Source organism: Dipodomys merriami, unplaced genomic scaffold (assembly GCF_024711535.1).
Source record: "Dipodomys merriami isolate MVZ:Mamm:240054 unplaced genomic scaffold, mDipMer1.0.p SCAF_519, whole genome shotgun sequence".
Classification (NCBI taxonomy): domain Eukaryota; kingdom Metazoa; phylum Chordata; class Mammalia; order Rodentia; family Heteromyidae; genus Dipodomys; species Dipodomys merriami.
This window is the reverse complement of record NW_027206090.1, coordinates 110,557-138,483: the sequence shown is the minus strand read 5'-3', so window position 1 is coordinate 138,483 and position 27,927 is coordinate 110,557. Positions and strand designations below refer to the sequence as shown.

General features: G+C 65.0%; 3 protein-coding genes across 4 annotated transcripts; 2 read left to right on the top strand and 1 right to left on the bottom strand.

The window, feature by feature from the left end:
* Positions 1-7: 7 nt before the first annotated feature.
* On the top strand, positions 8-8,866 carry LOC138810980 (calcium homeostasis endoplasmic reticulum protein). 2 transcript variants are annotated; one of them, XM_069998420.1, is made up of 18 exons: positions 8-89; positions 372-545; positions 2,458-2,642; positions 2,771-2,908; positions 2,990-3,141; positions 3,863-3,974; positions 4,053-4,142; positions 4,226-4,442; positions 5,339-5,511; positions 6,179-6,614; positions 6,698-6,936; positions 7,025-7,158; positions 7,258-7,344; positions 7,425-7,568; positions 7,674-7,790; positions 7,964-8,058; positions 8,186-8,371; positions 8,502-8,866. In XM_069998420.1, the coding sequence occupies exons 1-18, from the start codon at positions 65-67 to the stop codon at positions 8,540-8,542; spliced, it is 2,745 nt and encodes a 914-aa protein (XP_069854521.1). In that variant the 5' UTR covers positions 8-64; the 3' UTR covers positions 8,543-8,866. The 2 variants fall into 2 exon arrangements, with proteins under 2 accessions (XP_069854521.1, XP_069854520.1); XM_069998419.1 differs by having other exon boundaries at positions 3,830-3,974.
* On the bottom strand, positions 8,810-17,103 carry LOC138811016 (uncharacterized protein C19orf44 homolog). The gene is made up of 9 exons (XM_069998495.1): positions 16,968-17,103; positions 16,514-16,847; positions 15,160-15,808; positions 13,005-13,263; positions 11,776-11,867; positions 10,716-11,079; positions 9,787-9,882; positions 9,102-9,268; positions 8,810-8,989 (listed from the first exon to the last, which is right to left on the bottom strand). Exons 1-9 carry the CDS (start codon positions 17,101-17,103, stop codon positions 8,888-8,890), a joined length of 2,199 nt encoding a protein of 732 aa, XP_069854596.1. The 3' UTR covers positions 8,810-8,887.
* A 231-nt stretch (positions 17,104-17,334) lies between these two features.
* Positions 17,335-27,927, top strand: LOC138810982 (calreticulin-3-like). The gene is made up of 9 exons (XM_069998430.1): positions 17,335-17,555; positions 17,638-17,739; positions 20,546-20,749; positions 22,577-22,671; positions 23,108-23,296; positions 24,637-24,738; positions 24,820-24,951; positions 26,080-26,172; positions 27,711-27,927. The coding sequence occupies exons 1-9, from the start codon at positions 17,462-17,464 to the stop codon at positions 27,852-27,854; spliced, it is 1,155 nt and encodes a 384-aa protein (XP_069854531.1). The 5' UTR covers positions 17,335-17,461; the 3' UTR covers positions 27,855-27,927.

Below are 27,927 nucleotides of genomic sequence, written 5' to 3'. Positions count from 1 at the left end.
GGTTTCATTGACGGCGCTGCTGGCCATCGTGAGGCGCCGCAGGACCTTCCCCGCGGCCGGAGCCATGGAGATGCCTCTGCCGCCGGACGGTGAGGCCCGGCCCCGAGCCGGGGCCGCGTGTCTCCCGCCGGGATTCCCGGCCGGGTCCCGGGCCCGCGTTCCCGAGTCCCGGGCCCGGGAGAGGGCGGGGCGGGGCCTCGCGCCGGCGCCCGCGGCCTCCCCGGCGGGGCCCCGCGTTCCCGGCGGGCGGGTGGCCCCTGTCGGGACCCGTACGAGCGCGGGCTGCGGGGGGCCGGGCCGGGCGGGGCGGCGCGCGCTCCCTCCCTCCCCCCTTCATCCCCCCTTCATCCCCGCTCCCCTCCGCCCCCCAGACCAGGAGCTCCGGAATGTCATCGACAAGCTCGCCCAGTTCGTGGCGCGCAACGGGCCCGAGTTTGAGAAGATGACGATGGAGAAGCAGAAGGACAACCCCAAGTTCTCGTTCCTGTTCGGGGGCGAGTTCTACAGCTACTACAAGTGCAAGCTGGCTCTGGAGCAGCAGCAGCGTGAGTCCCCGCGCCCTGCCCGCCGCCGGCCCCGGAGCGGGGCGGCCCCCTCCGCCCATGGCGTCCTCGGAAGCGCCGGGTGCTCTGGAGCGCGAAGGTGGTGGGCGCTTGGGTCTGGCCCGGGAACTGCCGGCCCGGGCCGTGGGCCGTGGGCCCAGGGAGGATTCTGTGCGGTTGTGATGCACGGACCCCGGGTGGGGCCGCGCCCTGTCGCTGGCTGTCACTGCACCCACCCACCCGTGTTGTCAGGCCGCAGTGGTGAGCCCCAGGGGCTTGTTGCATAGGCGCCGGTGGCGGAGCTGCAACTGCTGAGGCCTGCAACGCCTCACTTGGGCCTCGGCAACGCACATCTTGTGCCGCAGTCATCCAGTTTAGAAGGTGGCAAAGCAGCCAGGCGCCGGAAGCTCCCGCCTGTCTTCCTATCTAGTCAGCAGACTGAGGATCGTGGCAGTTAGAAGCCACGTCAGGCAGGAAAGTCTGTCAGACTCTGGCCTCCAATTCGCCCAGAGTTTAGTCAGGAGCAGAGTTGTGGCTCAGATGGTAGAACACCAGCCTTGTGCAGAAATGTAGGTGGGTTCCTGCGTCCTGAGTTAAAGTCACAGTACTACACACACACACATTAAGTGGGTAGATCAGAGGACAGGTCCTGGGAGAGCTTCAGGGTGGAGGAAGCAGTTGTAGAACCTGGAGAGGCCCCGCAGGCCGGGAGCCCTGCGTGTGCAGAGAGGACGGGGTCTGGGGCGGTCATGCCAGGCCTTTGCCTGCGTGTCTGTGTGGGGTGAGGTGTCCAGAGGACTGCCCCTTAGCCCGCACTCCCGAGTCCAGCGTGGCTCTTGCAGCCCGGTGCTGTGAGGCTGCCGTGCGGGCTGGGCGGCAGGACAGTGTGGATGGAGTTGGCAGGGGAGGGCGGTGAGACTGAGTGGACTCCTCGGGCCATGGGTGTGGGCACAGCAAGGCTGAGCAGAAAGCCATGTGAGATGGCTGGGGAGAGCTGAGCCCGGGGTCCTCTCCCTGCACCCTCTCCCCTCACCCCAAGCCGGTGCTGGCTGTGTGGGGTCTGGGGGCACCTTGTCCAGATGGAGCAGCGCCACTGAGCTGGCTGGGTGGACCCGGAGCCTAGCCTTGCAGGCCAGGGAAGAGGCTGGGGGGGGCGGGGGGGGCCAGCGGCTTGGCTGGAGGTGAGGCTGCAGCGTGGGGGGGCACAGATTATGGATGTCTAGGGAGGCATTGGCAGGTCTGCCTTCTAGAACATGCTTGGTGCGTTTCCGATCCTCTGCAGCATGGTGCGGTGCAGGGCTGCTGTAAGGTGGCCCAAGCGTGGACCAAAGGCTAGCAAGCTCCCAGGATGTGCAGGGCTGCAGAAGTGAGAGGAGCAGGTGTCAGGGAGGGGCGCGTCCAGCCCCGAGTGGGCCCACGCGAGCCCCCTGGGCGGGCCAGCTTCCAGCTGCCTCAGGCAGAACCAGAGGCGGAATTGGAGGCTGGTTTCCTTTTCAGCTGGGCTTTCCCTGGTACCTGGTTCCACATTAGAACGGGCGCATGCCCCGCTCCCCCTGCTGAGTGGCCGCTTGGCCACAGACTCCAGCGGGACATGGACCCTGAGCACAGCAGTCCCTGGGGGCCACAGGCGAGCCAGCTGGGCCCAGAGCCTGGGTGCCCTGCAGGCGAGGAGGGTTTAGGCAGCTGGGGCAGGGATTGTGGGCACGCCCAGGGGTGGGGAGATGGCTCCCGTGGCCACGCTGTCCTGCCACCCAGACTTGCTGATGGAGCGGTGAGGGCTCCTGGGCTTTCGGAGGGGAGTGGGGCTGGGAGTGAAGGCCCGGGCTGGAGCTGGCCTTGCTCTCTGCACGGACACACAGAGCAGTCCGGGGCACCCAAGGGTGGCGAGTCTTCACCTGGTTGCTCGTGTCCCCAGTGCTCTGCAAGCAGCAGGCGCCAGAGCTGGAGCCGGCCGCAGCCCTGCCGCCCCTGCCGCAGCCCCCGCCGGCGCCCGCCGCGCCCATCCCACCCGCCCAGGGCGCCCCGTCTGTGGATGAGCTCATCCAGCAGAGCCAGTGGAACCTGCAGCAGCAGGAGCAGCACCTGCTGGCCCTCCGACAGGTGTGCCCAGCCCGCAGCCCCGGCCCCCAGCCCCAGCCCCCGGCCCGCAGCCCCGGCCCCCAGCCCGCACCTGCCCTCGGGACATGGCCAAGGGGTCGTTCATGCCACCCCTGTGCCTTGTCCCCCAGGAGCAGGTGACGGCGGCTGTGGCCCATGCCGTGGAGCAGCAGATGCAGAAGCTGCTGGAGGAGACGCAGCTGGACATGAACGAGTTTGATAACCTACTGCAGCCCATCATCGACACGTGCACCAAGGACGCCATCTCGGTGAGCACCCACCAGGCGGGCGTGCACGCATGCGTTGGGCCTCACGGGGCGCCAGCCTCACCCGCCGACCTCCGCCCGCAGGCTGGGAAGAACTGGATGTTTAGCAATGCCAAGTCGCCGCCACACTGCGAGCTGATGGCCGGCCACCTGCGCAGCCGCATAACGGCCGATGGGGCGCACTTCGAGCTGCGGCTGCACCTCATCTACCTCATCAACGACGTGCTGCACCACTGGTGAGCGTGGGCAAGGCCGCCTGGCCCCCTCGGCCCTCCTCGCCACGCCCGGTCCCCGTGTGTGGTGGCACGGTGGCCTTTGAGTGAGCCGGGTGAGCTTCTGCGCGGGCTCCGGTGACTCCGTCTGTGGAGAGGCGGGGTCCTCCCTGCGTGTGCGCACGGCTGCTCGCGCCCCCCCCCACATGCCCCACAGGCTGCCGTCTTACCCCCTCCACCCCCCCCCCCGTGTACCCCGCAGGCTGCTGTCCCCCCACACACACACCTACGCAGTCGCCATCTCCAGCCCCGCTGCCCCGTGGTCCCCACTTCCTTCCCTCTCCCCCTCCTGCCTTTCTAACCGCACAGCCGTCCACCTGCCAGCGGCTCTCCCCTCAGCTCGCCCAACCCCATCAGAGGCCGGGCCACCCCGCGCCCGCCCCACGCCGAGCTGCTGGCTTGATTTGGTTTTTGTGGTGCTGATGATGAAGCTCAGACAAGCGCCATGCCCGACGCGTTGTCCCCACACGCGGTGGGGGGTGAGGGCTGGCCACGGTGCCCTCCAGGGCGGGCTCCGGTCCTCGCTGCCACCCTGGGAGCGGGCCTCAGGGAGCCAGCATCGCCCGCAGGGTGGGGGGTGTCTCCCGAGGCGGCGGAGGGCGCCGTGGCTGGAGCCACGATGGTAACGGGCGCGTGGCCGGGTCCCGTCCAGGGCCCTGACGCGCGGAAGGTCTCTCCCTCACAGCCAGCGCAAGCAGGCCCGGGAGCTGCTGGCCGCGTTGCAGAAGGTGGTGGTGCCCATCTACTGCACCAGCTTCCTGGCCGTGGAGGAGGACAAGCAGCAGAAGATTGCCCGGGTACGGGGCCGCTGGGCTGGGGCCGGGGCTGTCGGGGGACTGGGGGGGCCGCGGGGCCTGACGCCTCTCCTCACACAGCTCCTGCAGCTCTGGGAGAAAAATGGCTACTTCGACGATTCCATCATCCAGCAGCTCCAGAGCCCGGCCCTCGGCCTGGGCCAGTACCAGGTGAGCGGCCGCCGGAGTGGCCAGCGAGCACTGGGGATGCGGTGGTGGCCACGTCCGTGCAGCGCTGAGTGGCTCCTCCGCAGGCCACGCTCATCAGTGAGCACTCGTCGGTGGTGCAGCCCGTGCAGCTGGCTTTCCAGCAGCAGATCCAGACGCTGAAGACGCAGCACGAGGACTTCGTCAGCAGCCTGGCGCAGCAGCAGATGCCGCCCATGGAGGCCGAGGTCAAGGCCACCCCGCCGCCCGCCCCACCGCCCGCCCCTGCGCCCACCCCGGCCATGCCACCCACCACGCAGCCCGGTAGGGATCCCCGCGCCCGCCCCTTGCCTATACGCTGGCCCGGGGAGCTGCCCACGTGGACTGCTCAGGTGGGAGGTCGATAGCTTTTGTTCTAGCCTGGAAAGCACAGCAAGAGGGGCTTGCTGTGTGTGGTTGGGGCGCTGTGGCACGCACGGGACCCCGCCGCCATTGCCTGCACTGCAGCCTTGCAGTCACGCAGGCGTGCGTGCGTGTGCAAATACGGGAATAGCATGTAAGACCTGAAACGGGCAGCTATCCCTGCCTTCCCAAGGCAGAGGCGGGAAGGTTGCGAGTTCAAGGCCAGGTGGGGCTACCCAGTGAGAAGTCCGGTCTAGCAGTGCACAGCTTTGATATTCCCAGTCCGCAAACTTGAGAGCCAAAGTGTCCTGAAGCGTGACGCTCCGGCGCTAACAGAACGTGGGAGTTTGAAGGAGGAATTTCACACCCGGGGTGGGCTGCTGGCAAACTCTCGTAAATATTCCAGAATCAGGGAACCAACTTGGCAATACCTGTGGCCCCGCGTATTGGCTGTGGGATGGCTGCGCCGGGTTTTACATTTGCCAGGCGGAATGCGCTGTCACTGGTTCCCTCATCCTAACGTTAGAAAACGGAGCAAGGCCTGGCCGAGCGCGGCCCGCAAGCCCGCCGCTGAGAGGCAGGCAGGGGTGGCCTGTGCAGCGCGCCAGGCTGTCTGGGGTGGGGAGGGAGGGGGCGCCCGTGCTCCTCTGGAGGGGCAGGGGTGGCGGGGTGGCAGGGGCGAGGGCGGCCGGCGGAGACCTGGCGACAGTTGCTGTGCCGTGCCGTGCCGTGCGGCCCGCTGGCTCCCGTCGCCCCCAGCGCTGTGCGTCCAGAGCCAGGCGCTGGCCGCGCGCCCCTGACGGCCCCTCCCTGTTTAGATGACAAGCCTCCCATCCAGATGCCAGGCTCATCGGAGTACGATGCCGCAGGAGGGGTGCCAGACCCCGGGGCTGGGGGGCCGCGGGGCCCTGGGCCCCACGAGCAGATCCCGCCCAACAAGCCTCCGTGGTTCGACCAGCCGCACCCTGTGGCTCCGTGGGGCCAGCAGCAGGTACTGAGGCGGAGGGGAAAGGTGGGGAGGGGGACATTGAGCCCCAGACACCGCATCTTGGGGGCTGGGCAGGGGCCGCTCCCGCCAGACCAGGGCCCTAGGCTGCCACTGACATCCTTGGGGGGGGGGGTAACTGCGCAACCATCCCGTCCTTGCTGTTCACGTCGTCTTGGGTGGTGCTGCCGGAGGTGTCCTGCAGCTTGTGGGGTGCAGCCAGAAGGGGCTCTAGACAGCCCAGCTGTGGGGCTGCAGATGCGCCCCACTCAGCGCACTCCGTCTTCAGGTCCAGAGCTGGCACGTGCTGTGGGGCTGGGCTGTGTGTCCCTGGAACAGGGGTGCAGGTCCTTGTCCCCCGGCTGCGGCCTGAGAAACCCCCAGCACTGAGCTCCCTGTCACCGTGCCCATGTTTGGGGTTGGGAGGGGACCGAGGCTCGCACGGGGTCCCCAGAACCGACCCGGGCGGGCCCAGCATGGGGGATTGAGGCCGGTTTAGAGCTGATCCCAGTAGTCGCAGATGCGTGGATGTGCGTGGGCCGGTGTTGTCAGGATGCTCCCCTCCAGTCCCCCTTCCTCCCTCTCCCACCCCAACCCCCCCCCCCCCCGCTGGCATGCCCTTGAGTCCCACACCCCCGCGGCCCCAGCTCTGATGCCCGCCATGTGTACGCAGCCTCCGGAGCAGCCACCCTTCCCGCACCACCAGGGCGGGCCGCCGCACTGCCCGCCCTGGAGCAGCGGCCACGAGGGCATGTGGGGCGAGCAGCGCGGGGACCCCGGCTGGAACGGCCAGCGTGACGCGCCCTGGAGCACCCAGCCGGACCCCAACTGGAGCGGCCCGTTCGAGGGCCCCTGGAGCGGGCAGCACGAGCAGCCGCCCTGGGGCGGGGGCCAGCGGGAGCCCCCCTTCCGCATGCAGCGGCCGCCCCACTTCCGCGGGCCCTTCCCCCCGCACCAGCAGCACCCGCCCTTCAGCCAGCCGCCGCACCCCCACAACTTCAACCGCTTCCCGCCGCGCTTCATGCAGGACGACTTCCCCCCGCGCCACCCCTTCGAGCGGCCGCCCTACCCGCACCGCTTTGACTACCCGCAGGGGGACTTCCCCGCAGGTGAGCGCACGCCCTGCCCGCGGGCGCCCCACGCCCTGCTCCCCCACACCCCCCCACACCCCAACCCTTGCTTCTCTCAGCAGAAATGGGGCCCCCGCACCACCACCCCAGCCACCGCATGCCCCACCCCGGAATCAACGAGCACCCGCCCTGGGCAGGGCCCCAGCACCCCGACTTCGGGCCCCCCCCCCACGGTTTCAACGGGCAGCCCCCACACCTGCGGCGGCAGGGCCCCCCCCATGTCAACCACGACGACCCCAGCCTGGTCCCCAACGTGCCCTACTTCGACCTCCCCGCCGGGCTGATGGCGCCCCTGGTGAAGGTGAGCCGCGGTGGGCCTGCGCCCGGGGCGGGTGGCCGCGGGGGAGGCTGCGGGCCGGGGCGGTGCAGGCAGCGCTGTGTCCCCGCAGCTAGAGGACCACGAGTACAAGCCCCTGGACCCCAAGGACATCCGCCTGCCGCCGCCCATGCCGCCCAGCGAGCGCCTGCTGGCCGCCGTGGAGGCCTTCTACAGCCCGCCCTCCCACGACCGCCCGCGGAACAGGTGCGTCCCCGTGTCCTCACGTTCCCTCCCGTGCCCCCCCCCCCCCCCCCCGCCGTGTCCCCTCCATCCCCTCTGCTAACCCCGGGCTCTGCCCCACAGCGAAGGCTGGGAGCAGAACGGCCTATACGAGTTCTTCCGCGCCAAGATGCGCGCGCGGCGGCGGAAAGGCCAGGAGAAGAGGAACAGGTGAGCCCCGCCCCCCCCCCCCCCCCCCCCCCCCCCCCCGCTGCCCTGGACGCCCCGCGCTCACTGCGTCTCTCCCGCAGCGGCCCCTCGCGCTCCCGCAGCCGCTCCAAGAGCCGCGGGCGCTCGTCCTCACGCTCGCACTCCAGGTCCTCCAAGTCCTCCGGCTCCTACTCCCGCTCGCGCTCCCGCTCCTGCTCGCGGTCCTACTCCCGCTCCCGCTCCAGGTACGAGCCCCGCCCCGCCGAGGGGGCCGACCCCTCACCACCGTGCCACCCCGCCCCGGGCTCACCCTGCCTGGGGGCGCGCCTGACCGCTCACCCGCCCCGCAGGAGCCGGAGCAGGTCCCGCTCCTCCAGAAGCCGCTCCCGATCCCGATCCCGCTCCCGCTCCAAGTCCTACTCTCCAGGCCGGCGGCGCCGCTCCCGCTCCAGAAGCCCCACCCCGCCGTAAGTCTTGCTCGGGGCCTGCGGGGAAGCACCCGCCACCCCCTTTCCAGGGGTGCGAGGCGCCTCTACAGAATCCAGCCACACTGGGGGCGCACTGTGTGCCAGGCAGTGGGTGGAGAAGGGGGCTCCAGGTGGTGAGCCCCTACTCAGCAACCCAAACTGCCCCGCTGCAGCTCCTCTGCTGGCCTGGGTTCGAACTCGGCGCCTCCCATACCTGACTCGAGGCTAGGGGAAGAGAACAAGGGGCATCAGATGCTGGTGAAGATGGGTAAGTGGCTGCGCCGTCCGCCCCGGGCCGGGGTGCGTGTGCCCATGCGCACACCCATGGCTTCGTGACTGCCCAGCCTCGGCCGCAGCTGGCCGCAGCGCGCTGACCATCCCGCACGACCCCTCAGGTTGGAGTGGCTCTGGAGGCCTGGGGGCCAAGGAGCAGGGCATCCAGGACCCCATCAAGGGCGGGGACGTGCGGGACAAGTGGGACCAGTACAAGGGCGTGGGCGTGGCGCTGGATGACCCCTACGAGAACTACCGCCGCAACAAGAGCTACTCCTTCATCGCCCGCATGAAGGCCCGCGACGAGTGTGCGTAGCGGGGCGGGGCGGGGCGGGGCGGGGCGGGCGGCGGGGCGGGGCGGGCGGAGGGGCGGGGCGGGCGGAGGGGACGGCGCTGGCCGGTGCCGGCCGCGCTGCTGACCCCGCTCCACCCCCGTAGTCTCCACGTTCGGGGCACGCAAGGAAGAGAAGGAAGACTGATGGGGCCAGGCCACGCCACACACGCGGCCGCAGAGCGCCATCGCCAGCCGCTGAGCCGGCGGGGACCCGGGCCGGCCCCCTCCGCCCTCGGGCCAGGCCTGGCGGGGGCGGCACGGGCTTCGCCTCCTCCTTTTTCCACGCGCAGTTTAGTTTTAGAGGGAGCCCGCGCCCCGCCCGGCCGCCGCTCGGCCTGCGGCCTGGTACAGGCCGGGGCCAGGGCCGCCGCCCCGCCGCGCGCGCGCACACCGGATCCACGCCACGCGGCCGCCGGGTTTCTCGTGGATTTTACTGTTTCACCTCCAAATAAAGCCATTTTGTAACAGCGTGGCCTCGGTGCGGCCCGCCTCAGCTGGCGGCCGGGGCGCCCGCGGGGCCCCGCAGCTCCTCCGTCACCTCCCGCAGCGCGGCGTCCAGGGTCAGCGGCGCGGGCCTGTGGCACCGGATGTACTGCGGGGGGGGGGGAACCGCGGGGCGCTGAGCGGGCGCTGGGGGGACGCGCCCCCGACGCCCCGCCCCCCGACGCCCCGCCCCGCCCCCCGACGCCCCGCCCCGCCCCCACCTCCTGGGCGTCCTCCAGCGTGTGGTAGTGGAAGGCGTCGCCGTCCAGGGAGCGCAGGAAGGAGCTGTGCAGCTGGCGGCTGGCCTCCACGAACTGGCGCGTCAGCCCCAGCTGCTGCTTGAGCAGCTCGTTCAGCGCCAGCACCGCGGGGCTGTAGGCTGTGAGGGCTGAGGCCCCGCCCCGCTCAGGCCGGGCCGGGCCGGGCGGGGCGGGGCCCGCGGCCTGGGTGCTGGGTAACCCCCCTGGCGGAGCACTGGTGGGCGGGGCCTGGGTGCTGGGTAACCCCCTGGCGGAGCACTGTGGTGGGCGGGGCCCACGGCGGGGGCGGGGACAGGGGCAGGGCCTGGGTGCTGGGTAACCCCTGGCGGAGCACTGGTGGGCGGGGTCTGGGTGCTGGGTAACCCCCTGGCGGAGCACTGGTGGGCGGGGCCCACGGCGGGGGCGGGGACAGGGGCGGGGCCTGGGTGCTGGGTAACCCCTGGCGGAGCACTGGTGGGCGGGGCCTGGGGGCCATCCACCGGGTGGAGCGGCGGTGGGCGGGGCCCGCGCCTGGCCAGAGTCTGCAGTCTGGTTCTTGGCCCACCCTAGTAGTCTGCAGGTTTGGGATCCAGACTCAGGTAAGGGGAGGGGTAACCCCACCCCCAGGGGTCCCACGCCCGCCTCCCCGGAAGGGCCGGGCTCTTACCTTCCAGGGCATCCGCACTGACCACATGACTAGCGATGGGCACTGGGTCCAGGTAGGCGCTGCCCAGGCCCGGCCCCACAACCGCCTCCCCGGCCCCTGCGGGACAAAGCGGCCACCCGGCTGCCTCTGTGCACCCGGCCAGCCCAGGTCTGCACAGCGCAGCCCGCACCCGACTCACAGCCTTGCTCGCACACCTACAATCCCGGCCGCTTAGGAGCAGAGGCAGGGCCTCCATGGAGGAGGCCACACAGACCCTGTCTTACGCAGCCAGGGGCTCACGCCTGTAATCCCAGCTACTCAGGAGGCTGAGATCTGAGGACTGAGGCTGGAACCCAATCTGGGTAGGAAAATCAGAGATTTGTCATATCTAATGAACCCAGCAAAAAGCTGGAAGTGGTGCCGTGGCTCAAGTGGTGGAGTGTCAGCCTTGAGTGAAAATGCAGACACAGCACCCCAGCCTCGAGATGAAGCTCTAGGACCAGCACACGCGCGCACACACACACACTATACACATATACATATGTATATACACACATGTATATATGTATAGTGTGTGTGTGCACACGTTACACACACAGTCTAGCACTTTCTGGTGCAAATTCAACCACCAAGTGCCAGGCACCCTCCCCAGGGCAGGCCTGCGGTGAAGCAGGCAGGCAAAGCAGGGCAGGGCCCAGCCAGCTGGGGGAGAGAAATTTCCAGAAGGTCCCTCTGGAGCTGAGGAAATAGGGCCAGGGGCCTGTGCACTGCGCTCCCCAGGCCGAGCTGCAGCGTGGGGGACAGGGACCGCAGGCAGGTGTCAGGGCGGCCAGCTGAGGAGCTGGGTGCACCCCCCCCCCAATCACCGCAACCAGGGCTGCCCCAAGGCCCTCCCGGGGTCGCCGGGCCAAGCCAGATTCTAGAAGTGTCCCGAGTGTAGGGGCTCCTACCCCGGCTCCACTGGTAGGCGAGGCCGGGCACCAGCGGCTCCAGTGTCTGCACGGCCACCTCCTTAACGGGGCGCGGCTGCGGCCCGGCGTGCGGTGCAGCGCTCTGGCTGCAGGACAGCTCCGAGGGGGTCCCGCACGTGTCTGAGGGTGCGGGCTCGGAGACACTGGGGCTCAGGGAGCGCTCGAAGTTCTCCGAGTAAGCCAGGCTGGAGGGGGACTCCGAGGGGGGCTCGGAGGCCACGCTGGCCCCCAGCCGCTCTGACACCTGGCTCTCGTCCCCCGCCACAGGGCTGGCTGCAGCCTGGAACGTGGAGCCCGAGGCCTGCGGCCCTCCGCTGCCGCTGCCGCTGCCGCTGCCTTCCTCCTAGGGGCACAGGGGGAAGCGTTTCACATCTGAGCCAGGCATGGTGACGCACGCCTGTAATCCCAGCGCACCGAGGAACTCCAGGCCAACCTGGGCTCCATGGGGAAACTGACCAGAACATTCCGAGAACTGGAGGTGCAGCTCAAGGGCACACTGGGGGAGGGGGCAGCCTGGGGGGGCATGCCCGGCTCCCCCGTGGGCTGGATATGCGGGGGGGGGGCGCCCATGGGGGACTTTGTCCCAACGGCGCCCAGGGCAGCACAGCAGCAGGAGCGCAGGCTTTCTGGGGGCACAGGGTGACGGGCCTGGCCTCGGGGTGCTGCCTGCTCATACCACACCTCAGAACCTTTTGCCTTTCTTGGCTCTGCTAGGGTCCCGTGCTTTTGCATGATCTGTCCTCAGACCGTGTGTTTCCGGCCCCTGCCGCCAGAGTAGCTGGGATTACAGGCAGTACCACCAGGTCTTTCCAAGTTGGTTTTTAGACAGATGCCACCCTGTCCCCCAAGCTGGTCTGGAACAGGGGATCCTCCAGCCTCGCCCCCCCCACGGGGATCCCAGCGTGACCCCACCCGTCAGGCCAGGCAGGGGTTCTTAGTCGGTGCAGCCCCCCTGTACCCCTGGAGTGCCATGCTGCTTGCATGCCAGCACCACAACTCCAGCAGGACCAAGGATGCGCACTCGGGCCGGGCCACTTACGCTCCAATCCCCAGCTGAGGTTTCGCCGCTGACGTCTGCAGCCAGGTCCTCCAGGGACAGGTCCTCCAGGGACAGGATGTTGACTCTGAAGTCTGGAATAAAGATGGTGGCCCGAGCCCCTCCTTGCCTCTGCAGGGCTGGGGACAGCGGCCTGGGCCCGGCCCCGGCTGCACGCATGCACTCTCTGTCTGAGGGCCAGCGTGCCTCCCTCGGCCCTCCGCGTTTGAGCCTCGGCCCACCAAACGTGGATCAAACCAGCCTGAAGCCACGGGGCCACCAAACGTGGATCAAACCAGCCTGAAGCCACGGGGCCACCGTGTGATGCTGGGTGGGGGCTGCGCTCCGGCACCGCACACCCGCACCCTGCGCCATCCCGGGCTGTGAAAGCCAGGACGGCCCGGCCCGGGTGGACAGGAAGCAAGGCGCTGTCCTGACAACAGCCGAGAGCCGGGCGCCGCGCTTCATCCCGGCTGCTCAGGAGGCTGACACGGGAGGACTGTGGTTCAAAGCCAGCCTGGGCAGGAAAGTCCCTGAGACTGATCTCCAGTGAACCACTCAAAGACCAGAAGTGGTGCTGTGGCTCAAGTGGTAGAGCACCAGTCTTGAGCACAAAGACGCTCAGCGACAGCGCCCAGGCCCTGAGTTCAAGCCCCACAACTGACAAAAAACAAAAACCAAAACAAAGACGCCTGCGTCTGCACCCGTGTGGAGCTCCCCGAGCCGTGAGCGCCACCTCCCCGCGCCCCCAAATGAGCCATGAAAAGGGAAGCAAATCGCAGGGTTGGCTGTAGCTCTAGAAGGTTCTTTTCCCAGGTTGCTGCTGTAATGGGTCGGAGTGGGTGACGTGGGCCCTGAAACCCCTCTGCTGAGATCAACGCGAACCCCGCTGCACCGGCTCGGGGAGAAGCTGGGGTGGCGTGCACCCGCGGCTGCCCAGGCCTGCGGAGCGGAGCCTGAGCCCGGCGGCCCGGCGCTGCGCGCGGTCCTTCCCCAGAGGGATTGAGAATGGCCTCAGACTGCGGTGCTCCGGGCTACGTCCCCCTCCCTCAGAGAAGGGATGCCGGGGCACACCACCACACCTGGCTTATTGTTTGAGATAGGGTCTCACGCGCTGGCTTCAGACACAATCCTCCAAATCTCAGCCTCTCCGCCCGCGCCCGCGCCCCAGGAGCTGGGTCCCGCCCGGATGCCCCCCCCCCCCCCCGTGCTACCCAGGCAGTGGGCCGTACCCTGCGGGCTGTCGGTGGCCGCTTCGGACGCCGGCGCGTTCCAGGGCCCCGCCTCGCTGCGGGTGGACAGAGACACCAGCTGCAGCCGCCGCAGCTCCGACGACGCGGGCGCTGAGGAGGCGCGCGAGGGCGGCGAGGCCGCGGGGGGCGCCGAGCCCCCGGGGAGCGGGGTGTGCGCGGAGCCGGCGCGGCCCGGGGGCCCCAAAGGCTCGGAGCTGGGCAGGGCGAGCGCCGTGGGCCCACGCGGGGTCTCACCGTCCTTCGTGGAAACAAGACACGTGGGAACAAGTGACCATCCAGACCTGCTGACACCCACGCGCCCCCAGACCTGGCTGGACGGCGGACAGTCCTGCAGCGACCCGCCCTCTGCGGAGCTGGGACAACAGGCACACCCCCGAGCGGCCTACTTTTCCTCGGGTTTGAACTTACGGCCTGGGCGCTGGCCCTGAGCTTTATCACTCGAGGCTGGCACTCTACCACGTGAGCCACAGCCCCACTTTGGCTTTTTGCTGGTAAACTGGAGAGAAGAGTCTCACAGACTTTCCTGCCCAGACCTTTCCTTCCTCAGGACGGTGATCCTCACGTCTCAGCCTCCTGAGCAGCTGGCATTGCAGGCATGGCCGCTGGTCTGGCTACTTATGTCTTTTCTTCCACAGGGCTGTGCTGTAGCACGGGCTGAGCCGGCGCTGGCTGTGCAGCCCCGGCCGCCCTCAAGCTTACAACCCTTCCTTTTGGGCTCCGGTGCCAGGATCACAGGTGTGCAGCGCCACCCCCTGTGCTGTAGTGGGGATGCTTGCATCACGTGACTGTCCCCTCAATTAGGAAAAAAGAAACCAAAGAGCCAGGCCCTGTGGCCGCAGGCGCTGTCTGGCGGTGCCGGGGAGAGGGGAGCAGACACAGCAGGCACAGTTACAGATCCGGGACCACACGCGGCCGCACGGCCACACCCAGCCCTCAGCCAGGGGCGTCCGGCCCCGCCCAACCCAGCGGAGCTCACGAAACTGAGCTCCACAAATGAAGAACCCAGCGCGGTGGCACACGCCTGTAATCCCAGCACTCAGGACACTGAAGCAGGAGGACCAAGGGTTTGAGGTCAGCCTGGTCACACAAAAATAGAAAATAAGAAACCCAGTCTGGAGCCTGTCATACTCAGGAGCTGAGATCTGAGGATTGAGGTTCAAAGTCAGCCTGGACAGGACACTCCATGAGACTCTGATCTCCAATAAACCACCAGAAAACCAAAGTGGTGCTGTGGCTCGAGTGGTAGAGCGCTTAGCCTTGGGCTAAAGAGCTGAGGGACAGCGCCAGGCCCAGAGTTCAGGCCCCAGGACCGACGACAACAACAGCAAAAAGATCTGGAGAGCACACCTGCCTAGCAAGCCAGACCCTGAGTTCAAATCTCAGCACAGCCAGAGGAAGGGGGAAAGTCCACAGTAAAATGGGAGTGAAGGAGCCCTTCACCCCTAATCCCTCCCCACGGCCACCTCGCGCCCAGCCCCTCACACCCCGCCACCTCGCACCCAGACCCCCACCTCGCACCCAGCCCTCCACCCCCCACCTCATGCCTAGCCCCCAAGCCCCCCCACCTCACCCCCAGACCCCACACCCCTCCACCTCACACCCAGACCCCCACCCCCCACCTCATGCCCAGCCCCCCACGCCCAGCCCCCACTCCCCCCACCTCGCGCCCAGCCCCCCACGCCCCCCACCTCGCACCCAGCCCCCCACTCCCCCACCTCATGCCCAGCCCCCCACGCCCAGCCCTCCACTCCCCCACCTCACCCCCAGCCCCCCACCTCGCCCCCAGCCCCCACCCCATGCCCAGCCCCCCACGCCCAGCCCCCACTCCCCCCACCTCGCGCCCAGCCCCCCACTCCCCCCCACCTCGCGCCCAGCCCCCCAAGCCCCCTCACCTCGCGCCCAGCCCCCCACTCCCCCCACCTTGCACCCAGCCCCCCACTCCCCCCACCTCGCACCCAGCCCCCCACGCCCCCCACCTCGTACCCAGCCCCCCAAGCCCCCCCACCTCGCACCCAGCCCCCCACCCCCCACCTCATGCCCAGCCCCCCACGCCCAGCCCCCACTCCCCCCACCTCGCACCCAGCCCCCCACTCCCCCCACCTCGCGCCCAGCCCCCCACCCCCACCGCCCCCACCTCACGCGCAGCCGAGCTCTGCTTGGTCCACGTTTCCTCACGTCTAGAAGATTCTGTCAAGCTCCCCAGCAACTCCTTCATTTCCTCCTCGTCGCTGTCCGGCGCGTCAAGTCTTCCAGCAGGTTCTGCGCTTGGGGTGTGCCGGGCGCGGCCCGCTGTCCCGGCCCGGGGGTGCGGGGGTGCGCTCCGGGCGGGGGGCGCCCTGGTCTTGAGGAACCTGCTTCCTCCCAGGCTCTGCGTGGCGATGGAACTGGTGTCTCCAGCTTTCTTCTGGAAGTTTCCGCGGGCCTGCTGGAGGGCCAGGCCCTCGGAGCTGCTCCTGCAGTGGGCGCCGGGCCGGGCCGGGGCGGGCGCCGGCCTGCGGCCGCGGAGCTTGCTCTCCATCTGCGCCAGCTTGGCGAGCACCGCGCTGGTTCGCGCCGCGGCGCCGGGGCTGGGCCGGGACGTCCGGCCCCGGCCGCCGGGCGCTCGTGGCGGGGCCCCGCTTTGGTTTCTTCTGAGGAACCGGCTGTGTCCCGGGCCGGCCTGGGCCAGCCCCGGGCGGGCCGGCAGGTTTCTGACTGCTTCCATCTTGGAATCTTCTAGAGAGAGGTCGCTGAGATCAAACATGCCACCCGGGCCATAACGCAGTTTGCTGGCAGAAGCCATTCTGGGGGGAGAGGAGAAATCGCTGGGGACGCCGGGAAGGGGGGCGCTGGGGGCTGCGGCTCATGGCAGCGCGTCGGCCCCGCAGGCGGGACTAATGCTGCTCCCACAGCACGGGTCTGTGGTCTCAGATGAGGTTGTTGGGGGGGTGGGGGGGCCGGGCCGGGGTGCTCTGCGGGTCCCGCAGCTCTGCTGTGCTGTGGGGGGTCACAGGCCTTCCCTGCCCCGTTGGGAACCCTCGGCCTCCAGCACTGTGAGCCGCGTCCAGTCCTCTCCTTCCGCGGTCACCACCGGCCCCGGGCGCGGCCGCCGTCACTGGACACAGACGGAGACACGGCTCCCGGCCGTCCGCCCTCCTCCTGCCTTGTGTTTCTGGCAGGATTGGGGTCTGCACTCGGGGCGTTACTAAGGGGGTCCCCCAGCCCTTTATCTTTTCAGGGGTTTTTGTTTTGTTTCTCCAAGGTAAACGTGCATCTGTCGCGAGGGCTGACTCCCAGGCTTCACTGTGCTGCCCATCCCTCCATACTGCACGGTGTGCTTTTCTTTCTTTTTTTGGCTAGTCCTGGGGCTCTAACTCCGGGCTTGGGCTTGGGCTCTGTCCCTGACCTTAAAGCTCAAGACTGGTGCTCTGCCAGTTGAGCCCCCGCTCCGCCTCTGGCTATTTTGGTAGTAATAAGAGGCTCACGGACTTTCCAGCCTCGATCCTCACATCTCAGCCTGCTGAGTAGCTGGGCTGACAGGCGGGCGCCACCGCCCCGCTGCTTCATAGGCTATTAGCTGCAGATCAAACGCAGAATCCACGCCCTCCCCAAAGCGTCCCTGCGAGGGACACTCAGCCTCGCTGAGCAGCACGCACGGCCTCGCCACGGGCTCACGCGTGAGTCCCCGGAGATGGCCCCGCCACGCAGCCCAGGCGGCCGGGGAGCAGCTGCGAGGCCGGAGGGGCGGGGCCGGGCCGGGCCGGGACCGCCGGGCGATGCGCGCCCGGGCAGCGGGCGGGTCGGGTTCGCGGGGCAAGTCCAGGGTCGACAGGAGTGCGTGCACTGGGACGCAGTCACGCCGCCCCCCACCTCCAGGGGGAGCAGCGCTCTCCCGAGGAGGAAACTGAGGCCCGGCCCGCCCTCCCCCGCCTCCCGTGCACGCCTCCCCCCCTCCCCACTGACCTCGTCCACGTTGTCCTTCCGCGGAGGCCGCCAGGGATTTCCCGCTCAGCGATCCGGAGCCGGGATCCCGTTGCCCTGGGCAACCGCGCGACGGCGGGAAAGGCCACGCCCCTCCTAGGTCATCGTGGCGAGGCATCATGGGAAAAGTAGTTCTGGGCTGAAATCCCGGCGTACACCGCGACGCAAACAGACCCATGGTGTGTCAAGTCACAATCGCGAGGCGTCGTGGGAGCTGTAGTTTCCCGAGGACCCTCGGCGTGCCCCGCTCCCCGAAGACCAAGGGTGTGTCCCACATCATAATCGCGACGCATCACGGGAGTGGTAGTTCCCGCTGGTTCCCGGCGTACACCGCGCTCGGGATGCACGGTGGCCTCAGGTCACAATCGCGAGGCGTGACGGGAGTTGTAGTTTGAGGCCGGCCAGGCTGGGCGCGGCGCGGGGCTCAGACCGCGGGAAGCGCCGGCGGCCGCGGGGGAGGAGCGACGCGCGCGGCCATGGTTCCGGCTCGCGTGGCCGCGCTCTGCGCCGTGTGCGCGCTGCGGGTGGTGCTGGCCACCGTCTACTTCCGGGAGGAGTTCCTGGACGGAGGTGACGGGCGGCGCGGGGCCGCGGCCGCGGGGGCCCCGCCGCGGCGGCTCCCCGCGGTGACGCGTGTCGTTTCCGCCCGCAGAGCGCTGGAGGAACCGCTGGGTGCAGTCCACCAACGACTCCAACTTCGGGCACTTCACGGTCTCGTCGGGGAAGTTTTATGGTCATAAGGAGAAGGACAAAGGTTGGTGGGGGGGGCGGAGACGCGCGCGTGCACCACGCGCGTGCGCACGCGAAGGCGCCCGCGCCCCGTGGCAGCCCAGCTCGGGCCGCCGTCGAGCTTTGCCGACCGCGGGCTCCACGTCGAAAGGGACGCCCCGGCACCCCAGGCCCGCGCTCCTGGCTTTGGGCGGAGCCAGCACTGCTTTGTAAGCTATTTCTTGACCCAAATAGTTGGTGGGGGGGAAAAAAAAATCAAACTCGATCCAGCCTGCTCACAGGCCGGCAGAGGAGGCTCATGAGTTCAAGGACAGCCTGGCCCCTCCTGCACCCGGGCACCGGCGCCGCCCACACCTGGCATCCCAGCTACTCAGGAGACTGAGATCTGAGGATCACAGTTCGAAGCCAACCCCAGGCGGGAAAGGCTGTGAGACTCTTAGCTATAATGAGCCCACCAAAACCAGGCAGTAATGGAGTTGGTATAGCATCAGCCAAGGGACGGTGCCCAGGCCCTGAGTTCAAGCCTGAAGACCAGCACCAAAAATACCCTCAAGTCACATGAATAAAACCAACACTCCTGCCCAGTTCATTCATTTCTTCAGCACTGAGGCCAGGGAAGCTTGGCACTGTGTCCACATCGGTGCAGATTCTTCTTTTGCCTCCGGGGGTGGGGCATGGAAGACATGAGGGGACTTCAGCATTGCCTTCCCCCGGAGAGCGGGACTGGAGCTGGAACCCCAGATCCTCGGGGGCCCTGTGCTGGACTGGGCCAAGGTCAAGGCCCAGGAAAGGACGGACGGGGCAAGCAGTACAAGAGGGTGCCAGACCCTGGAGACATAAATGCCAAATGCCAAGGTTCCAGGGAGAGTGGCTCAGGTGAAGGGCACCCACTGAGCAAGTCCAGGGTTCTGAGTTCAAATGACGTCAAAATGCCCGGTTCATACATGATGGCGTAGGTAGGTGTAGGAATGACTCCGATGCCAGCTTTCACAAATTCTAGCACAAGAAGGGCGTCGAGACTCATACCTGTAATCCCAGCTACTTAGGAGGCTGAGCATCAAGGTTTAAAGCCAGCCTGGGCAAGAAAGTCCATGATACTTTTTACCTCTAACCACCAAAAAGTCTCAAGTGGAGGTGCATGTCGAGTGGTAGAGTGCCAGCCTTGAGCAAAAAAGCCAAGCAAGAGTATAAGACCCTAAGTTCAGATCCTACACTAGCATAATAACTCAGGAGCTTTGAGGATTAGGGTGAGGCACAGTGGGAGAGCCTTGCTGGCATCCACAACAGCTGGGTTCTGTCTCCAGCACCAACAGCAAATCCCAAGCCAGGCATCCATGGCTCACACCGCCATCCCAGCTACTCAGGAGGCTGAGATCTGAGGATCGAGGATCAAAGCCAGCCCAGGCAGGAACATCCGTGAGACTTAATTCCAATAAATCACCAGAAACCTGGAAGTGGTACTGTGGCTCAAGTGGTACAGTGCCAGCCTTGAGCTGAAGAGCTGAGGGACAGCACCCAGGCCCAGAGTTCAGGCCCCACAACTGCCCCCCCAGAAAACCAGACAGGTGCTGTGGTCCACATCTGTAACTCCAGCCACTGAAGAGATGAGCATGGGAGGATTGCAGTCTGAGGCCGGTCCATAGGCCTTATCTGTAAAACCCAAGCAGAGAAAAGGATGGGGATTAAGTGGTAGAGCATATATAGGGTGTATAAGTATGTATTTAATGTTAATATAGTTGTATTATGTTAATCTAATGTTTTAGCATGATCATATATGTACTTATAGTTAAAAGTACAATGTAACTTAGTATCTTAACCATAAGTACATAATTATACATTAGTATATTAATATGCGTTACTTTGATAATATAGAAGGTTTAAGGTGTTAACATTAGGAATATAGTTACACATACATATATTTATTATTATTATTATCATCTTTGGTTGTGGGGCTTGAACTCAGGGCCTGGGTGCTATCCTTGTGCTCAAAGCTGGTGCTTTAACACTTGAGCCACAGCACCATTTCCAGTTTTTGTGTTGTTCATTGGAGATAGGGGTCTCATGGCAACTTTCCTGCCCCGGCCGGCTTTGAACCATGATCCTCAGATCTCAGCCTCCTGAGTAGCTAGAATAACAGATGTGAGCCACTGGCGCCAGGCAGCAGTATGGCTATGTTAAATACATATGAGTGATGGGCTGGGACTGTGGCCTAGATAAAGTCCGTGCTCAGCACACTTAAGTTCTTGGGTGTCATCTCTGGCACAAAGAAAGCCGACGCTGGTAGCTCACTCCTGTAAACCTAAGCTACTCCGAGGCTGAGAGGAGGAGGATCGCACTTCAGCGCTGGTCTGGGCAGGAAAGTTCTCAGAACCTCTTCTCACTGAGAACTGGCATGGTGTAGGAAGCCTAGCCTAAGTAGGTCCCTCTCAGAAAACAACAACCCAGGCTGGGCACCGTGGCTCACGCCTGTCATCCTAGCTACTCAGGAGGCCGAGATCTGAGGATCGTGGTTCAAAGCCAGCCGGGGCAGAAAAGTCCATGAGACTGATTTCCAATGAACCACCAGAAACCAAGGAGTAGGACTGTGGCTCAGGTGGGAGAGCACCAGCCTTGAGCACAAAGAAGCTCAGGGACAGCGCCCAGGCCGAGTTCGAGCCCCGGGACTGGCAAAAACCAACCATTGCAGGGGCTGTGGGTCCACCGTGGGAGCCCCGCCCTGCGGCAGGGGCACCGGCCTCGAGCACAGCACTAGATTGGGGGCAGATCGGGGGTCCTCTGGGAACCCAGCGCAACACCCCTTGCACTCAGTCACGCGCACTCTCCCTCGGAAGGGCTGCAGACCACGCAGAATGGCCGCTTCTACGCCATCTCCGCCCGCTTCAAGCCGTTCAGCAGCAAGGGCAAGACGCTGGTGGTGCAGTACACGGTGAAGCACGAGCAGAAGATGGACTGCGGCGGGGGCTACGTGAAGATCTTCCCCGCCGACCTGGACCAGAGGAGCCTCAACGCCAGGTCCCCCTACTACGTCATGTTCGGTGAGCGCCCGGCCTCCACCCCCCCGGCTGCCCCCCACGAATCTTTGTTGCCTGTTTTCATTTGGGGCCATAGCACAACTCAGAGGAGGCCCCTCCCTTGGGAGGAGGTCTCCCTTTATGCTTGGGCTGCAGTCCCCCATTTCTGCTTCCCCGAGTCTCCGGGGTGGCAGGCCCGGGCCATCGAGCGCAGCAGTGTAAGCCGGCATTGGGGGCGGGGGGGAGGTCACCTCACCCTGCCATTGGTGGAGATGGCATCTTGCAAACTTTTTTCTTGTCTAAGCTGGCCTCAAACCACAATACTCCAACCTCTGCCTCCTGAGAAGCTGGGGTTGCTGGCTCGGGCCACTGTGCCTGCTTCTGACAGCTTTGTGTGTTCTGCCTTGGCTGTGGGACTGGAAGTCAAGCCTCAGGCATTCCAGCCCACACTCCTACCACTGTGGCAGGGCCCCGCCTGGACAGGGCCCACACTCCTACCACTGCGGCAGGGCCCCGCCTGGACAGTGAGTGAACATCCACACGATGCTCAGGAAGTTTCCGATTGCCAGGGCTCCACACTTGGCTACTCGGGAGGCTGAGATCGGAGGCTCGCAGTTTGAAGCCAGCCAGGGCAGGAAAGTCTCCAATGAGCCACCAAAATGCCATAAGTAGAACTGTGGCTCAAGTGGTAAGAGTACCAGCAATGAGTGAAAAAGCTCAAGAATGGCGCCCAGGGCCTGCGGTCAAGTCCTAGGATGGCCGCGCGCGCGCTCACAGATAACTCAGATGTGAGGAATTGTGCATTAAAGGCCTTCGCTGTCCGCGTGCGGGTGGTCCGCAGGACTCTTCCCCATGTTCTTCCTTCCACGTTTAGCTGTATGTATCCCCCTGGGAATCGGCCTGCACTGAGCTTTGAACTGGGGGCCTGGAGCCCCACCCCCGGGCCACTGCACTGCTGCACGGACAGTGACATTCACTTATAAGCTGACGCCCAACACAGCATTGTTGTTATTTCTGTGGCAGTAGATATCTAATATTAATTATATAATACACTTGCTTAGATAGGATGCTACGTATTTCTTTGTGTGTGTGTGTGTGTGTGTGTGTGCGCGTGCGTGCGTGCGTGCGCGCGCGCATGTGCTTTGAACTCTGGGCTGGGAGCTGTCCCTGAGCTCTTCAGCTCAAGGCGGGCGCTCTACCGCTTGAGCCACAGCACCACTTGGTTTTTCTGGTGGTTCATTGGAGATCAGAGTCTCATGGACTTTCCTGCCTGGGCTGGCCTTGAACCATGATCCTCAGGTCTCACTCGTGGCATGGTGTGAGCCCTGCCTCCTGGCTGGCAGCCAGTTTGAAAGGGGAGGAAGCCGCGAGCCGTGCGCTGAGGCCGGGGTTTGAAGCACCGCAGCCCGGCCTCGAACTCCCGCCCCGGGTCAGAGGCGGAGTCCGCAGAGGTAGATTCAGCGGAGACACGCTCTGCTCTTTCCTGTGTTGTTGGTGGTGGTGGTTGTTTTCCTCAAGGTGAGCGCTCTATCCCTTGGGCCACAGCGCCACTTCCTGTTTTCTGGTGGTTTATTGGAGATCAGGGTCTCGTGGACTTTCCTGCCCCAGCTGGCTTTGAACCGTGATCCTCAGATCTCAGCCTTCTGAGTAGTGAGGATGGCAGGCTGGAGCCGCCGCGCCCGGCCGCTTCCGTTTCTCTGAGTTCTCCTGTGCTGCCGGGCCGGCCTCAGCCTGCAGACCTTCCTGCGCCAGCTTCCCTTGGCAGCCGGCTCCCTGGGTGATGGGTGGGGCGCTGAAGCCGGCGTGGCTCCTTCATTGTGGGGGCTCTGAGCGCCCTGGTGTCTCCTGCAGGACCCGACATTTGTGGATTTGATATCAAGACGGTTCACGTCATTTTATATTTCAAGAACCAGTATCACTCCAACAAGAAACACATCCGGTGTAAGGTAAGAAAACCCTCTAGCAAACCAGCCTGTGGGTGTACGTTCCCTCCCTCCCTCCCTTCCTCCCCGGCTGCTCACTGCCTGATTGGAGGGATAGACTCAGGTGTGTCTGCCCCCGCTGGCTTCAATCATGATCCTCAGCCCTCAGCCTCCTGAGAAGCCGGGATTACAGGCATGAGTCCCCATCCCTAGCTGGAGAGCTGTTTTTGTGTGCCCGTCCTGAGGCTTGAACTCAGGGCTGAGGTGCTGTCTCCACTTAACCCTGCCACCGGAGCCCAGCACCACCTTTTTAGTAGCACATTTAGCAGCCCCTGCCCAGGCTGACCTTGAAAGTGCGACCCTCAGCTCTCAGCCTTCTGAGGAGCTGGGACTAAAGACGGCCCCGCTGGCGCTGGCTGCCCGTGGAGCCGCCCTGAGACGGCGTCTGTCACGCCCTCAGGTGGACGCCTTCACGCACCTCTACACGCTGGTCCTGCGGCCCGACCTCACCTACGAGGTGAGGATCGACGGCCAGGCCATCGAGTCCGGCAGCGTCGAGTACGACTGGCAGCTGACCTCCCTGAGGAACGTGGAGAAGGCCGAGGCCCAGGCCAGGGGTCCGGCCCGGGCACGCAGAGCCACAGCGCAGGTAGGCGGACCCCACGCTCGAGGCCACACCCCGCGCACAGCCGCCCCGCCCCGGGTCTCAGGCCGCGCAGCCCCGGGTCTCAGGCCGTGCACAGCCCCGGGTCTCAGGCCGTGCACAGCCCCGGGTCTCAGGCCGCGCAGCCCCGGGTCTCAGGCCGCGCAGCCCCGGGTCTCAGGCCGCGCAGCCCCGGGTCTCAGGCCGTGCACAGCCCCGGGTCTCAGGCCGTGCACAGCCCCGGGTCTCAGGCCGTGCACAGCCCCGGGTCTCAGGCCGCGCAGCCCCGGGTCTCAGGCCGTGCAGCCCCGGGTCTCAGGCCGTGCACAGCCCCGGGTCTCAGGCCGTGCACAGCCCCGGGTCTCAGGCCGTGCACAGCCCCGGGTCTCAGGCCGTGCACAGCCCCGGGTCTCAGGCCGTGCACAGCCCCGGGTCTCAGGCCGCACACACCGCTCCCAGATGTCTACCTTGGAGAGAGTTGTTTTTGTAACCATTGGCCTTTGGCAGTGTTGGAGTTTGAACTCGAGGGTTTTGTCCTTCTGAGCAGAGACTCTACCATGGAGCCCCCCCCATTTATACACACGCATGCGCACACGTCAACACATGCTGTACCTATATGTGATTGTGTGTGCACAAGCACATATACATAGGCACACACACACATACTTGTGTGCTGGTCCTGGGACATGAACTCAAGGCCTGGGCGTTGTCTCTGAGATCTTTTTGCTCAAGACTGGTGCTCTACCACTTGAGCCGCAGCTCTCCTCTGGCTTTTTTAGTGGATCCTTAGGAGTTTCACAGGTCCGGGCGGTGGCTCCCGCCTGTCATCCCAGCTACTCAGGAGGCTGAGATCCCAGGATCACGGTTCAAAGCCAGCCCAGCCAGGAACGTCCATGGGACTCTATCTCCAATGAACCACCAGAAAACCAGAAGTGGCGCCAAGCAGTAGAGCGCTCGCCTTGAGCTGAAGAGCTGAGGGACAGCGCCCAGGCCCAGAGTTCAAGACCCATGACCAACCAAAAAAAAAAACGTTTCACAGGCACTTTCCTGCCCAGGCTGGCTTTGAACCACGCTCCTCAGATCTCAGCCTCCTGAGTCGCTGGGGTGTCAGGCGGGAGCCACCGGTGCCTGGCCACCCGTGACTTTTTAGGGGACCCCACCATGCAGTGTGCTGCTGTGTGTGTGTGTGTGTGTGTGAGTGTAACTGGATGGCATGTTGCGTCCTCCCCCTCCTCAGCCGTGTGGTAGTAGGTCCTAGCTGTCCTGCCCGGGGGGGGTGGCCCCCAGCTCTGCCCCCATGTCCTCCTCCGCTGGGCCCCTGGCCCTGGCCTCCCCGTTGGTGGCAGGACTGGGAGCAGCACTTCCTGGACGCCAGCGCGCCGAGCGACTGGAACAGCGAGTTGGACGGGGACTGGCAGGCGGCCATGCTGCAGAAGCCTCCGTACCAGGTGTGCCCCTCCCCCTCCCTTTCCCTGGGATTGGGGCGCCCTCACTGGCCCCGGCCCCTCACCCCGCGGCCCCCGCTGCAGGACAGCCTGAGGGCCGAAGGCATCGATCGGGATGTGTGGCTCCACGAGAAGATGCAGTCGGCCAGCTACCTGCTGCAGCAGGACCTCTTGGAGTTCGAGAATATCGGCGCCATTGGCCTGGAGCTTTGGCAGGTGACCGGGCACTGTGCACTGCGCAGCCTCCGCCTCCCCCCCCCCCGCCTCCCCCCCCGCCTCCCCCCCCCCCGCCTCCCCCCCCCGCGCCTCCCCCCCCACCTCCCCCCCGCCTCCCCCCCCGTCGCCATGTTGCTTTCCTCTTCTCTCTCTCTCTCTCTCTCTCTCTCTCTCTCTCCCCCTCCCTCCCTCTCTCTCCCTCCCTCTCCTGGCAGTACTGGGATTTGAACTCAGGGCCTTGCTCTTGCAAGGCAGGTGCTCTACCATTGGGCCAGGTCCCCCTCCAGCCCTTTTTGCTTTCCTTGGTTTTCAGATCAGCCTCACACTCTTGCCTGGGATGGGTCTGGGACCAGGATCCTCCTACCTCTGCCTCATTTGGCTGAGATGATAGGTGTGCACCGCACTCGACCTGTTGTTTGAGATAGGGTCTTTTTTACCTTCCCCCCCCCCCCCCATCAATTGTGGGGCTTGAACTCTGGGCCTGGCGCTGTCCCGCAGCTCTTCAGCTCAATGCTGGCATTCTACCACTTGAGCCACAGCACCACTTCTGGTTTTCTGGTGGTTAATGGGAGATAAGGGTATCATGGACTTTCCTGCCCAGCCTGGCTTTGAACCGTGATCCTTAGATCTCTTGAGTAGCTGGGATGACAAGCGTGAGCCACCGGCACCCAGCATAACTGCTTTTTTTGTTGGCGTTGGTCTTGATTCTGGACTTAAACTTAGGACCTGGGTGTTGTCTGTGAGGTATTTTGCTCAAAGCTGGCGCTTTACCACCAGAGCCAGAGCTCCCCCTGTGGCTCTTTGCTGTTTAATTGGGGACTTTCTGGCCTGGTTCCAAATTATGATCCTTACAGCTCAGCTGGGATTACAGGTGTGCGCACTGGCACCTGGTGGCACTGGCGTTATCTCCTCCCGTGTTTGACTCGGTGCTGGGGCCTAACCAGGGGTTTCAGTCCCACTGCCGTCCATGGAGAGCTGACCGCTGGCCCCACCCCGAGCTAAACACAGTCAACCACCACCCCAGCCCCGGAGGCGAGAATGACAGGATGGCAGCCTCCGCTGTGTGCAGCGAGGCCATGCCAGCGCCCTGCACGGAGCGCGGCACCGAGTGCCCGCCCTTCCCTGCAGGTGAGATCCGGAACCATCTTTGATAACTTCCTGATCACCGATGATGAAGACTATGCAGTGAAGTTCGGCAAGGCCACCTGGGGTGAGACCAAGGTAGGCCCACGTCGCCCCCCACCCGGCCTTCACACCGGCCCCCCATAAGAACAGGGGAACAGGTCGCCCCATGGAGGCTTCCACCTCTGGGCCCTGTCATGGGGGAATGTGGCCAAGCAGAGGGAGAGAGAGGTGGAGTCCCTGGAGGCCACGCCCCCAGTCCCTCCGGCCAGGTCCCGCCTCATTTATTTTTCCTTTTTGTTGGTCCTGGGCCTAGAACTCAGGGCCTGGGCTCTGTCCCTGAGCTCTTTGGCTCAAAGGTTAGTGCTCTGCCTCTTCCAGCCACAGTGACATCTCCAATTTTCTGGTGGTTTGTTGGGGATAAGAATCTCATGGGGGCTGGGAAGGAGGCTCAGTGGTAGAGCGCTTGCCTTGCATGCTTGAGGCCCTGGGTTCGATTCCTCAGCACCACATAAGCAGAAAAAAAGGCGGAAGTGGCGCTGTGGCTCAAGTGGTAGAGCGCTCGCCTTGAGCTGAAGAGCTGAGGGACAGCGCCCAGGCCCAGAGTTCAAGACCCATGTCCGACCAAAAAACAAAAAATGATCTCGCAGACTCTCCTGCCCAGGTTGACTTTGAACTGTGACCCTCAGATGTCAGCCTCCTGTAGCTGAGAGTTCAGGCGTGGCCACTGGCGCCCGGCGAGGCTGGCCTCTGGCAGGTCCCCGCGCCTCTCAGGAGCCTCTTGCTGGATGGAGTTCAGCCTGTTGCTCACTGGCCTCTGGGGGTCACTGATTTAACCTCAGCAGGAAGCGCGAGCATTTCCTCCTTCAGAGTCCTTCCTATTTTAGGGCACGCAGCAACACTTACAGAGGGCACGTGCCCGCCTCCGTGCATTTGGCGTGGGCGCTCCTGAGTGAAGCCGTTCTGGGCACTTTTGGACTGTAGTCCCCTTATTATTTCAGGAGAGATGAGTAGGTTATCATGGGAGAAGCTGGGTCACCCTCCCACCCAGCCTTCCCCATGCTGGGCTTTTTCCTGCCTTACACAGTTCTCATTTGTTAACAATATTAATAATAGATTAACAATAATAGTTAATAGTAAAGTAGAATAATGATAACAGTGTGGTTTTGAGTGATTACTTGGAGAGAAGTCTCGCAGGGGCTTTTCTGCCTGGGCTGGCCTCAGACTGTGATCCTCAGATCTCAGCCTCCTGAAGAGCTAGGGCCACCGGCGCCCAGCTTGCCAGGACTTTGCCCCACAGAGGGCGGCATGTCCAGACTTCCAGCCTATGGATTAGGGTCTTCTAATCTTTAGGGCCACATATTCAGTTTACCTCAGGTTAGTATGGAAGCTTCTGGAAGGTAGAGGCAGTTTGTTTTTTTTTTTTGGCCAGTCCTGAGGCACTGCCCCTGAGCTGCTTTTTGCTCAAGGCTAGCGCTCTACCACTTGAACCACAGGCTTTTTTTTTTTTTTTTTGCTTATGTGGTGCTGAGGACTCGAACCCAGGGCTGCATGCATGCCCTCCCAGCCCCCAGACTGACTCTGGATACTCCCTCGATCCCTTGTGGGAATACACCTGCCTTGGTTTCTTCCTCCAGGGTCCAGAGAGAGAGATGGACACCATCCAGACCAAGGAGGAGCTGAAGCAGGCGCGGGAGGAGGACGAGCAGGAGATGCTGTCGGGCAAGTTCCTGGGGCGGGACGGCCACTTCAGCCAGTTCCACAGGCGGGAGGGCCTCTAGCCGCAGCCCGCGGGGGTCGGCGGCGAGGCCCCGCTTTGGCCTCCACCCACTTTTAAAAGCTCATCTCTATGTA

Coding starts and splice junctions, on each gene's coding strand:
- LOC138811016 (XM_069998495.1), bottom strand. CDS start 17,103: ATGCCTCGCCACGATGACCTAGGAGGGGCGTGGCCTTTCCCGCCGTCG. Junction 11,080..11,775: donor CCTCAGCTGGGGATTGGAGC/GTAAGTGGCCCG, acceptor CTGTGCCCCTAG/GAGGAAGGCAGCGGCAGCGG. Junction 8,990..9,101: donor CGCTGGAGGACGCCCAGGAG/GTGGGGGCGGGG, acceptor CCCCCCCCGCAG/TACATCCGGTGCCACAGGCC.
- LOC138810982 (XM_069998430.1), top strand. CDS start 17,462: ATGGTTCCGGCTCGCGTGGCCGCGCTCTGCGCCGTGTGCGCGCTGCGG. Junction 22,672..23,107: donor AGAAACACATCCGGTGTAAG/GTAAGAAAACCC, acceptor TCACGCCCTCAG/GTGGACGCCTTCACGCACCT. Junction 24,952..26,079: donor TTGGCCTGGAGCTTTGGCAG/GTGACCGGGCAC, acceptor CCTTCCCTGCAG/GTGAGATCCGGAACCATCTT.
- LOC138810980 (XM_069998419.1), top strand. CDS start 65: ATGGAGATGCCTCTGCCGCCGGACG. Junction 90..371: donor GATGCCTCTGCCGCCGGACG/GTGAGGCCCGGC, acceptor TCCGCCCCCCAG/ACCAGGAGCTCCGGAATGTC. Junction 5,512..6,178: donor CTCCGTGGGGCCAGCAGCAG/GTACTGAGGCGG, acceptor ATGTGTACGCAG/CCTCCGGAGCAGCCACCCTT.